General features: G+C 39.1%; 1 protein-coding gene across 1 annotated transcript in view; it reads left to right on the top strand.

The window, feature by feature from the left end:
- Positions 1 to 13,222, top strand: part of LOC133619871 (uncharacterized) — a 47,514-nt gene extending 34,292 nt beyond the window's left edge. The window contains exons 3-6 of the mRNA XM_072915278.1: positions 4,313 to 4,364; positions 4,585 to 4,597; positions 4,661 to 4,871; positions 11,709 to 13,222. Of these exons, the coding sequence (XP_072771379.1) occupies positions 4,313 to 4,364; positions 4,585 to 4,597; positions 4,661 to 4,871; positions 11,709 to 12,970 (1,538 nt within the window). The 3' untranslated portion in view covers positions 12,971 to 13,222. The remainder of the gene's footprint in view (positions 1 to 4,312; positions 4,365 to 4,584; positions 4,598 to 4,660; positions 4,872 to 11,708) is intronic.
- The last annotated feature ends 67 nt before the right edge of the window (positions 13,223 to 13,289 follow it).

Raw genomic sequence — 13,289 nt, 5'->3', positions numbered from 1 at the left:
AGAACATTCAAATGTTTTAGCATTTTCAAAAACAATTCCCGCTTTTCCCGAAATTCCCTTTGAAATGAATGGGACATTTTTCAAAGTTCCAAAACCCCCACATTTTTTATCCGATTCAAACCGTTCCAACTTCAAAATATTCAGCCTGTTCAGGAATTGTGTTCTCTACTTCAATAATTTAAAAAAATTCCCGGATTTCCTAGAATTCCCAGTTTTTAGGGACATTTTCTCCATTCAAAATGAATTATCCATTTTTCAAACTTCCACAGTTCTCACATTTTTCAACCGATTCAAACCATTTCACCTTCAACACATTCAATTCATCCTGGAAATTCAAACAACCATTTTTCCACCTTCAACAAATTTCCAGGAATTACTGTTTTTTCCTTACCTTATTTCCAACCTGTTTTAGTGCGATGACTCCTTTCACATTTTTCAACCCATTTCAAGCATTCTACCGTCAAAATATTCCACTTAGTCAGGACAAAAACCAAGTTGGTTTAAGGATGTGAAAAATTCCCGGTTTTCCCGAAATTCCATAATACCATTTTTCAATTCGAAAAGTTACTACTTCAACATTTCTCGACCGATTTGAAAATTTACAACACCAACAGAACAGAACATTAAAATGTTTTAGCATTAAAAAAAAAAAAATCCCGCTTTTCCCGAAATTCCCTTTGAAATGAATGGGACATTTTTCAAAGTTCCACAACCCCTACATTTTTTATCCAATTCAAACCGTTCCAACTTCACAATATTCAGCCTGTTCAGGAATTGTGTGCTCTCCTTCAATAATTAAAAAAACCCCGGATTTCCAAGAATTCCCAGTTTTTAGGGACCTTTCCCCATTCATAATGAATTATCCATTTTTCAAACGTTTACAACTCCCACATTTTTCAACCGAATCAAACCATTTCACCTTCAACACATTCAATTAATCCTGGAAATTCAAACAACTATTTTTACACCTTCAACAAATTTCCAGGAATTCCTGTTTTTTTCTTACCTCATTTCCAACCTTTTTTAGTGCGATGACTCCTTCCACATTTTTCAACCCATTTCAAACGTTCCACCGTCAAAACATTCCTCTTAGTCAGGACAAAAAACCAAGTTGGTTTAAGGACGTGAAAAATTCCCGGTTTTCCCGCAATTCCGTTATACCATTTTTCAATTAAAAAAATATTACTACTTCAACATTTCTCGACCGATTTGAAAATTTCCAACACCAATCATTCAGGATATTCAAATGTTTTAGCATTTTCAAAAAAAACTTCCGCTTTTCCCAAAATTCCCTTTGAAAAGAATGGCACATTTTTGAAAGTTCCACAACCCCCACATTTTTTATCCGATTCAAACCGTTCCAACTTCAAAATATTCAGCCTGTTCAGGATTTGTGTGCTCCCCTTCAATAATTAAAAAAACCCCGGATTTCCAAGAATTCCCATTTTTTAGGGACCTTTCCCCATTCATAATGAATTATCCATTTTTCAAACGTCTACAACTCCCATATTTTTCAACCGAATCAAACCATTCCACCTTCAACACATTCAATTAATCCTGGAAATTCAAACAACCATTTTACACCTTCAACAAATTTCCAGGAATTCCTGTTTTTTTCTTACCTTATTTCCAACCTTTTTTAGTGCGATGACTCTTTTCACATTTTTCAACCCATTTCAAGCGTTCCACCATCAAAATATTCCTCTTAGTCAGGACAAAAAAACAGGTTGGTTTAAGGACTTGAAAAATTCCCGGTTTTCCCGAAATTCCGTAATACCATTTTTCAATTAAAAAAGTTACTACTTCAACATTTCTCGACAGATTTGAAAATTTCCAACACCAACCATTCAGAACATTCAAATGTTTTATCATTTTCAAAAACAATTCCCGCTTTTCCCGAAATTCCCTTTAAAATGAATGGGACATTTTTTAAAGTTCCACAACACCCACATTTTTTTATCCGATTCAAACCGTTCCAACTTCACAATATTCAGCCTGTTCAGGAATTGTGTGCTCTCCTTCAATAATCTAAGAAAAACCCGGATTTCCAAGAATTCCCAGTTTTTAGGGACCTTTCCCCATTCATAATGAATTATTAATTTTTCAAACGTCTACAACTCACACATTTTTCAACCGAATCAAACCATTCCACCTTCAACACATTCAATTCATCCTGGAAATTCAAACAACCATTTTACACTTTCAACACATTTCCAGGAATTCCTGTGTTTTTCTTACCTTATTTCCAACCTTTTTAGTGCGATGACTACTTTCACATTTTTTAACCCATTTCAAGCGTTCCACCGTCAAAATATTACTCTTAGTCAGGACAAAAAACCAAGTTGGTTTAAGAACGTGAAAAATTCCCGGTTTTCCCGAAACTCCGTAATACCATTTTTCAATTAAAAAACTGTTACTACATCAACATTTCTCGACCGATTTGAAAATTTCCAACACCAACCATTCAGAACATTCAAATGTTTTAGCATTTTCAAAAACAATTCCCGCTTTTCCCAAAATTCCCTTTGAAAAGAATGGGACATTTTTGAAAGTTCCACAACCCCCACATTTTTTATCCGATTCAAACTGTTCCAACTTCAAAATATTCATCCTGTTCAGGAATTGTGTTCTCTACTTCAATCATTTAAAAAAAATTCCCGGATTTCCTAGAATTCCCAGTTTTTAGGGACATTTTCTGCATTCAAAATTAATTATCCATTTTTCAAACTTCCACAATTCCCACATTTTTCAACAGATTCAAACTATTTCACCTTCAGCACATTCAATTCATCCTGGAAATTCAAACAACCACCTTCAACACATTTCCAGGAATTCCTGTTTTATGCTAACCTTATTTCCAACCTTTTTTGGTGCGATGACTCCTTTCACATTTTTCAACCCATTTCAGTCGTTCCACTGTCAAAACATTCCACTTAGTCAGGACAAAAAACCAAGTTGGTTTAAGGACGTGAAAAATTCCCGGTTTTCCCGAAACTCCGTAATACCATTTTTCAATTAAAAAACTGTTACTACTTCAACATTTCTCAACCGATTTGAAAATTTCCAACACCAATTATTCAGGACATTCAAATGTTTTAGCATTTTCAAAAACAATTCCCGCTTTTCCCAAAATTTCCTTTGAAAAGAATGGGACATTTTTGAAAGTTCCACAACCCCCACATTTCTTATCCGATTCAAACCGTTCCTACTTCAAAATATGCCGCTTGTTCAGGAATTGTGTTCTCTACTTCAATAATTTAAAAATATTCCCGGATTTCCTAGAATTCCCAGTTTTTAGGGACATTTTCTCCATTCAAAATGAATTATCCATTTTTCAAACTTCCACAGTTCTCACATTTTTCAACCGATTCAAACCATTTCACCTTCAACACATTTAATTCATCCTGGAAATTCAAACAACCACCTTCAACACATTTCCAGGAATTCCCGTTTTATTTTAACCTTATTTCCAACCTTTTTTGGTGCGATGACTCCTGTCACATTTTTCAACCCATTTCAGTCGTTCCACTGTCAAAACATTCCACTTAGTCAGGACAAAAAAACAAGTTGGTTTAAGGACTTGGAAAATTCCCGGTTTTCCCAAAATTCTGTAATACCATTTTTCAATTAAAAAACTGTTACTACTTCAAAATTTCTTGACCGATTTAAACAATTCCAACACCAACCAATGCAGCTCATTCAGGACATTAATGCTCCTAATCATTTTCAAAATAATCCCGCTTTTCCCAAAATTCCCAAATTTCCAGGAAGTTCCCATTGAAATGAATGGGACATTTTTCCAACTTGCACAGTTCCCACATTTTTCAACTTATTCAAACTATTCCAACATCAACACATTCCACTCATCCTGGACCTTCAAACTAACACTTTCCCAAGTTCCAAACCAAATTCCAGTTTTCCTGGAAATTCAAACTCTTCAACATTCAAACCATTCCAACATTCAAATTGTTCTTACGTCCATACTACATTCTGTCAGCATTTCAGTTCAACTTCAGCATTGGAGCATTCACACGCAATTCCTTCAGGAATTGCCTCAACTCGTTATTTATTTTATTTTGACATTGTTTCAAGTTGTTGTGCACTGGGGATTAGATCGTCAACTTGTGTGTGTTTTTTGTGTGTGATGCCATGTTTGTTGCAGATGTTTGAAAGAAAAAACAACTACCTTCCTCATTATGCTCCCCCCCCCCCCCACAGGTAAAGTCAGACCTAAAGGACCCCCCAAACATAGCTGGCCCTGTCTATGCCTGTAACAGTTGAGTTGTTTCGTTTTATTGACATATTGTTTCAGGTGTTTGTGCACTGGGGATGAGATTGTCATGTCTGACCTCCACTCCGCAGCAGTAGGTGGCGGTAATGCACCATTAAGAACGCCAAACACTAAACAGAAGTACGTCGTTCTTGCGCATGCGCCTACTGAGTCGCTTCCGGTAGGCCGAGCACCCGTGTAGAGACGAGCGACATAGTGTGGTCTATATGTTTGTGGTCATTCCTGCATTTATAGCTTTCTACTTATTTGTTTATCGCACGACTAACTACACTTTTGTTCATTTTTCGTGTCAGGATAAACGCCTCGGTGAACTGAAGCTTTTCAGGCTAGCTTAGCTCGCTAGTTAGCTTAGCTTGCTAGCCGCGGAAGTTATCAACACATCGCAAAGCAGAGAAAATGTGTAAAGTACAAATGTTGAGAGTGTTGGTGAATCAGCGACTAAATGAGGCTGTGGAAGAAATATTTGTAGTGTTAGAAAGAACGATAGCAGAGTACGAAGATGAACTTTCCCGAACAAAAGAGGAGAAGGAGCGACAACGTCAACTACTGGACGCTGTTTTCAAGAAGCTACCGAGAACAGGTTTGTTTACTTCTTACTCTCATATGTTTACTAACTTTATGTTTGTTAGCAGAGATGTGTTGACAGTAGTCCTCGCGTGGTAAACTCTCTGAGGCCTCGGTTCTCTTAACAGGACTTGTTCTCTCTCGATAGGTAGGACAGACAACTTCGTCACCACAAAACACTGCCGGCTAGTGGTCATTGTGAGAATGACACGTTAGCACACAATATATACAGTCATGGTCAAAGGTTTACATACACTTGTAAAGAACATAATGTCATGGCTGTCTTGAGTTTCCAATCATTTCTACAACTCTTATTTTTTAGTGATAGAGTGATTGGAGCACATACTTGTTGGTCACAAAAAACATTCGTGAAGTTTGGTTCTTTTATGAATTTATTATGAGTCTACTGAAAATGTGAGCAAATGTGCTGGGTCAAAAGTATACATACAGCAATGTTAATATTTGCTTACATGTCCCTTGGCAAGTTTCACTGCAATAAGGCGCTTTTGGTAGCCATCCACAAGCTTCTGCTTGAATTTTTCACCACTCTTGACAAAATTGGTGCGGTTCAGCTAAATTGGTTGGTTTTCTGACACGGACTTGTTTCTTCAGCATTGTCCACATGTTTAAGTCAGGACTTTGGGAAGGCCATTATAAAACCTTCATTCTAGCCTGATTTAGCAATTCATTTACCACTTTTGACGTGTGTTTGGGGTCATTGTCCTGTTAGAACACCCAACTGCGCCCAAGACCCAACCTCCGGGCTGATGATTTTAGGTTGTCCTGAAGAATTTGGAGGTAATCCTCCTATTTCATTGTCCCATTTACTCTCTGTAAAGCACCAGTTCCATTGGCAGCAAAACAGGCCCAGAGCATAATACTACCTCCACCATGCTTGACGGTAGGATTGGTGTTCCTGGGATTAAAGGCCTCACCTTTTCCCCTCCAAACATATTGCTGGGTATTGTGGCCAAACAGTTCAATTTTTGTTTCATCTGACATCACATGGACAAAGACAAGACCTTCCGGAGGAAAGTTCTGGGGTCAGATGAAACTAAAATTGAGCTGTTTGGCCACAATACCCAGCAATATGTTTGGAGGAGAAAAGGTGAGGCCTTTTGTGACGATCTGTCACTTCATTTCTGTTTGTTTCCTTGTTTTTGTATTTACTTCTCATCAGTGCTCTTATTTTGTTCCATTTCCTGTTTGTCTCCGAGCACTGTTTGATCACTCACCTGCCGTTGATTGGCAGGCGGTCCACACCTGCTGCCAGTCAGCGTGTCCTATTTATGCCTTGTCTTGAGCACTGCTCGGTGCTCGAAGATCACTTTATGTTGTGGAACGTTTACGTGCAAGACTGCTTCCCTTCTGTTGATGATAAAAAAATCATCTTACCTCCTCGTCGCTCTCCTGGTTCCTGCATCTTGGGGTCCCAAGAAATTGCAGCCATGCGATTTCCTCACAACTTTAATCCCAGGAACACCATGCCTACCGCCAAGCATGGTGGTGGTAGTATTATGCCTGTTTTGCTGCTAATTGAACTGCTGCTTTAAATGGGACAATGAAAAAGGAGGATTACCTCCAAATTCTTCAGGACAACCTAAAATCATCAGCCCGTAGGTTGGGTCTTGGGCACAGTTGGGTGTTCTAACAGGATAATGACCCCAAACACACGTCAAACGTGGTAAAGGAATGGTGAAATCAGGCTAGAATTAAGGTTTTAGAATGGTCTTCACAAATTCCTGACTTAAACGTGTGGACAATGCTGAAGAAACAAGTCCATGTCAGAAAACCAACACATTTAGCTGAACTGCACCAATTTTGTCAAGAGGAGTGGTCAATAATTCAAGCAGAAGCTTGTGGATGGCTACCAAAAGTGCCTTATTGCAGTGAAACTTGCCAAGGGACATGTAAGCAAATATTAACATTGCTGTATGTATACTTTTGACCCAGCACATTTGCTCACATTTTCAGTAGACCCATAATAAATTCATAAAAGAACCAAACTTCATGAATGTTTTGTGTGACCAACAAGTATGTGCTCCAATCACTCTATCACAAATAAAAGAGTTGTAGAAATTTTTGCAACTAGATTAATGTGTGCAGTTTTGATTACCCTTTAGCTAACATTTAAACTTTGTTGTGAACAGATTCACATCTGACATTAAAGCAGCAGCAGAGTCGAAAAACAAGTTGACTTTTTACGCTTAATTGTGTTTCATTGTATCTATTAAACCATGTACAATTGTATTTACAATCCGCAAAGTATGTGAAAACACTGTCTAAACATACCAAACCATACCAACTTTATTTATAAAGCCCTTTTAAGACAAGCACAGTTGAAAAACAAAGGGCTGTACACCACAAAGAAACGGAGGTAAAGGACAGACTAAAAAATAACATTTAAAACAGAAATAAAAATACACATTTAAAAAGCAAATATAAATTACCCTAAGAACAGTTTTGTTAGATAAAAACAGTTTAAAAGTTAAAAACAGTTCAAAAAGTTAAAAGCTAAAAACAGTTTAAAGTCTCATGCTGGGTTAAAAGCCAGTGAATAAAAATGGGTTTTAAGAAGGGTCTTAAAAATAGCCAAAGAAGGGGCCTGTCTCACATGGAGAGGGAGATCGTTCCAGAGTTTGGGACCCGCAACAGAGAAAGCTCTGTCCCCTCTGAGCTTGCGCTTTGTTTTGGGTACCTCCAGGATCAGCTGATCAGCTGACCTGAGGGAGCGGGTGGGGGCATAGAGGTGGAGCAGCTCAGAGAGGTACGGTGGGGCAAGACCACGTAAGGATTTAAAAACGAGTAAGATCATTTTAAAATGGACTCTAAAAGACACAGGCAGCCAGTTGAGGGAGGCTAAAACAGGAGTAATGTGCTCTCTTTTTCTTGTGTTAGTTAAAAGTCGGGCAGCTGCATTTTGGACCAGCTGCAGACGTGAGAGGGAGGATTGATTTATTCCAAAATACAAAGAGTTACAGTAATCCAGCCGAGATGTGATAAAGGCATGGATTACTGTCTCTAACTGTTGCCTAGAAAGAAGGTTTTTAACCTTGGCCAGCTGACGTAAATAAAAAAAGCTGGCTTTCACCACTGTGCCAATCTGACGGTCCAATTTAAAATCATAGTCAATACGAAAGCCCAGGTTGGTGACCATGGGCTTAACGTGCAAAGCCAAAGGGCCAAAGTCAACAGGGGGGAGCTCACAGGTACCACTAGGTCCAAACACTATTACTTCTGTCTTCTTGTCATTGAAATTTAAGAAGTTTAGGGCCATCCAGGCCTTGATATCCTCAAGACAGGCAAGTAATGGCTGTATTGAAGAGGCATGATTTCTCTTTAACGGAAAATACATTTGTGTGTCATCGGCATAACAATGAAAAGAAATATCATGCTTTCTAAGGATTGAGCCCAGGGGAAGTAAATAAATAGAAAAGAGAAGTGGTCCCAAAACTGAGCCCTGTGGGACCCCACATGTCAAGGGAGCAACGGAGGATTACAATACGCCATAAATTCAGTCAGCCGTTTTGAATATTCCGCTCCGAATACCTTCCGCTCTTTTCGGAGAGTAACGCTTCTGCACTCTGACCACATTATTAGATCAGTCATACTGGAAATACGCAAAAAAATTGGAAAGAGATTTGTTGTTTATCATTCACAATCCTTATGTAAGACAATAACACATATGATTGGCTTTTGTATGTATTCGAAATTGTAAATGAATCGCTAACTGTTGCACTCATTATACTCTCTAAAAACATCCAGAAAGCGCCAATAATACTCAATTTATATGAGTGATATTGTTATTATAAGCGCTAATGCAGACAGACTATTTTAGCGGCACGTTGAGTAGCAGTGAGCTAATGCTAGCTAAGGTGGCTGCTTCTACTTTGTCTCAAACTTGCTAAAAGTACATTTTCGATTGTAATTCATGCATCTCTCACCTGCTAGTAGACAAATGCGACCATGGACCGACCGGCTGGTCCACTTTCACATCCCCGCAAGATGGCCAAAAAGACCCCAAAAGACACATCCTGTAGAACCTTTCTTTTTTTAACTGGCAATGCTGTGGATGCTAAAGTGTCACAAGAAAGCTACATCCGTTTAGCACCCGGCTTCTTAAACCTATTGCACGTCCTCTTTGTGTTCAGCCTAAAAAATATAAGGTTATACATCATAATTTTCCCAAAGTAATCGTTGGCTCTCACAAAGTCTGCTTGATTAGCATTGTTGTTGATGGGGAAGGGATCTGTGGTTCCTCTTCGACCTTACACGATCACCTGACTGGCTTCCTCGTTATCTCTCAAAATTGCTCGGGAATCTCCGTAAGATTGATACTATTTTGATCTATTTATTCGCAAACTTTGTAGGTCTTTAGGTGTCATAAATCCGCTATATGTGATAATAGCTTCAATATAGTGGCAACTTGTTTGTCCACTTTACTGCTACTTTAGTGTGATTTGATGCGATGCCTGAGCCCAAGTTGTTACACGGATGACAGATGAGGACATATGTGAAAAAAAATGATGGCATGTATGAACATCTTAGGTGCCTGAATGGGTGTAAAATTTCTCATTAGCTACTTTTGAGACTTTGGCCTTTTCAAATTGAAGTTGTTGATTGTGAGAATGAGATATTTTTAAGTGTTCTTTCTTAATCCGTAGTTATGTTTAAGGCAGCTAGTATTTTCCCATGCCGTGTGTCTTCTCGTGACCTCCTGGCTTTCATCTTATGTCCGCTAGTAAACTCTTTGTTTTGTCTTAAAGGGGAACATTATCACCAGACCTATGTAAGCGTCAATATATACCTTGATGTTGCAGAAAAAAGACCATATATTTTTTTAACCGATTTCCGAACTCTAAATGGGTGAATTTTGGCGAATTAAATGCCTTTCTATTATTCGCTTCTGATGTGACGTCACATTGTGACGTCACATCGGGAAGCAATCCGCTATTTTCTCAAACACATTACAAACACTGAGTCAAATCAGCTCTGTTATTTTCCGTTTTTTTCGACTGTTTTCCGTACCTTGGAGACATCATGCCTCGTCGGTGTGTTGTCGGAGGGTGTAACAACACGAACAGGGACGGATTCAAGTTGCACCAGTGGCCCAAAGATGCGAAAGTGGCAAGAAATTGGACGTTTGTTCTGCACACTTTACAGACGAAAGCTATGCGACGACAGAGATGGCAAGAATGTGTGGATATCCTGCGACACTCAAAGCAGATGCATTTCCAACTGGACAGATCAGCTTTCAGGAAAAGAGAGCGGATGAGGGTATGTCTACAGAATATATTAATTGATGAAAACTGGGCTGTCTGCACTCTCAAAGTGCATGTTGTTGTTAAATGTATTTCATATGCTGTAAACCTAGTTCATAGTTGTTAGTTTCCTTTAATGCCAAACAAACATATACCAATCGTTGGTTAGAAGGCGATCGCCGAATTCGTCCTCGCTTTCTCCCGTGTCGCTGGCTGTCGTGTCGTTTTCGTCGGTTTCGCTTGCATACGGTTCAAACCGATATGGCTCAATAGCTTCAGTTTCTTCTTCAATTTCGTTTTCGCTACCTGCCTCCACACTACAACCATCCGTTTCAATACATGCGTAATCTGTTGAATCGCTTAAGCCGCTGAAATCCGAGTCTGAATCCGAGCTAATGTCGCTATACCTTGCTGTTCTATGCGCCATGTTTGTTTGTATTGGCATCACTGTGTGACGTCACAGGAAAATGGACGGGTGTATATAACGATGGTTAAAATCAGGCACTTTGGAGCTTTTTTTAGGGATATTGCGTAATGGGTAACATTTTGAAAAAAACTTCGAAAAATAAAATAAGCCACTGGGAACTGATTTTTAATGGTTTTAACCCTTCTGAAATTGTGATAATGTTCCCCTTTTAATGATTATTTGCAAAAAAAAAAATATTTATCAGTTTGAACATCAAATATGTTGTCTTTGTAGCATATTCAACTGAATATGGGTTGAAAATTATTTTCAAATAATTGTATTCCGTTTATATTTACATCTAACACAATTTCCCAACTCATATGGAAACGGGGTTTGTACAACAAAAACAATCTGAGTACTCCCAACACCGGTTATATCGCCATAAAACACTTAGGCAACCTTAAGCACTTTGCAGGTTGTGTTTAAGATACCAGTATATATTGTATGTCACCGTTCGGCCTAAAAATATCAATTTAGGTTTATAATGCCCAGTCCTACTGCCACCACAGGTCAAAAAGAATACAGCTCACCAAACCAAAGCAAAATAAACTAGACTCACCCAAACAAAGCATAAATGGCTCCCACATGTTCCTTCCACCCGAATGTAGCTGAGATAGGCTCCAGCACCCCCGCGACCCCGAACGGGACAAGCGGTAGAAAATGGATGGATGGATTGACGGATGTTCCTTTTGAAGGTTTCCTCATTTTTTAAGGTTTCCTTATTTACTTTTTCTTTTTGGTTTCTTGCTCTTCTTTCTCTTTCTGTTCTTTCTTTTTTGTGTTTAATGTCCTTTTTAATTCGCCCACACTGTATTCCTTCAAAGATTTGCACAAGATTCCGTAAAAACAATTGTTCTGTTTTATCCTTTGGTTGTATGAGAAGCTCTCTTATTTGTATGTAAGGCTTTACTGCTCAGGTTATTTTGTCTTTTTTTCATGACTTGTTTTATTACTTCTGTTATCCCTGATGTAAGGTACGGTTACGACATATTGCATGTCAACGTGGCGACTGATAAGATGCTCCAAGACATTATCAGAATATATACTGGTGAAGGACAATGTCTTATTTTAATTGACTAAAGCTGGACTTTTCTAAAGTGTTTGTTTGTTTTCTTGTCTCCGGCAGACGGCTTTGAAGAAAATCTTCCTGAGCAGCAGGAGTGGTCTTCCAGGATGGAGCAGGAAGAGGCACAGCCAGCGCAAACTAAGGGGGATGAGGAGTACCCACAACCCCCTTACCTTAAAGAGAACATTAAGGAGCCACAGCTCATTCACATTGAAGAGGAAGATGAGGAGCCACTGCCCCAGCATGTTAAGGAGGAAGGGGAGGAGCCACAGCACCCTCACATTAAAGAAGAGGAAGATGAGGTGCCAGATTCCCCCATGTCAAAGAGAAAAAGTCACAGCCCATCTACCTTAAAAATGAAAAGGATGAGCCACAAACCCCCTCAAAATAAAGAAGAGGAGGAACACAGCATTAGTCAAGACGGAGAGCATCTTGAAGGACTGGAGGAGGTTGATGTCACCAAGATGCCATTGACTGTTGTCATTGTGAAGAGTGAAGATGATGAGGGTGAAGGTGAGGAGAAGGGAGAGGTGGAGCCTCTAACTCCACACATGACAACAGAAGCTGACGGAGACCACTGTGGAGGATCACAAGCAGACAAGCTCTTCGCTCCACTATCAGATAGTGACGACATAACGTCACACTCTCCTGACACTGATGATGAAGAAGATGATGACACTGATGATGAAGACTCTAAAGCTGACATGACACGTCACACTGACAGCAAACACATGAAATGCTCTTACTGTGACAAAACGTTTAAATACCCATGTCATCTAAAAACACACATGAGAACGCACACTGGAGAAAAACCATTCATGTGCTCAGTTTGCAGTAAAAGCTTCTCACGAAAGGAATGTTTGAAATTACACATGAGACTGCACACTGGTGAAAAAACATTCCTCTGCTCAGTTTGTAGTAAAAGATTCCCTGTAAAGCAAAGTTTGAAAGTACACATGAGAATGCACACTGGAGAAAAACCATTCCTGTGCTCAGTTTGTAGTAAAAGATTCCCTGTAAAGCAAAGTTTGGAAGTACACATGAGAATGCACACTGGAGAAAAACCATTCCTGTGCTCAGTTTGTAGTAAAAGATTCTCTGTAAAGAAAAGTTTGAAAATACACATGAGACTGCACACTGGAGAGAAACCATTCCTGTGCTCAGCTTGTAGTAAAAGATTCCCTACAAAGCAACGTTTGAAATTACACATGAGAATGCACACTGGAGAAAAACCGTTCATGTGTTTAGTTTGTAATAAGAGATTCACTCAGAAAGGAAATTTGATGACACACACGAAAACCCACACCGGAGAAAAAGTGTGAGTTGCAGTGTGTGTGATGAAAGATTGTCATATAAGTACCGGTGTAAGAAACACAAGTGTGCTGGTGAGAACAGCAGCAGCAAATTAAGATGCAGGATGTCTGTCCTGTCAGACAAATCACATTGTTGATGAGATCACATCGGCTGTACAGATTTAATTTACAAAAGAAGGGTTTGATACGTCTCTTGTTGCCTTTTTTGTATATGACTTTATTAAATGTTTGAATGGGCAGTACGGTGATGCAGTGGTCTTTCTTTATGGAGTTTGCATTTTCCCCTGTGATTGCCGTGCTATAGGCACGCTTGTTTTGTTTGTATCCC

The sequence above is a fragment of the Nerophis lumbriciformis genome, linkage group LG20, assembly GCF_033978685.3.
Source record: "Nerophis lumbriciformis linkage group LG20, RoL_Nlum_v2.1, whole genome shotgun sequence".
Classification (NCBI taxonomy): Eukaryota; Metazoa; Chordata; class Actinopteri; order Syngnathiformes; family Syngnathidae; genus Nerophis; species Nerophis lumbriciformis.
Note: the sequence above shows the minus strand (reverse complement) of the source record. Positions and strands in the feature narration are given on the sequence as shown.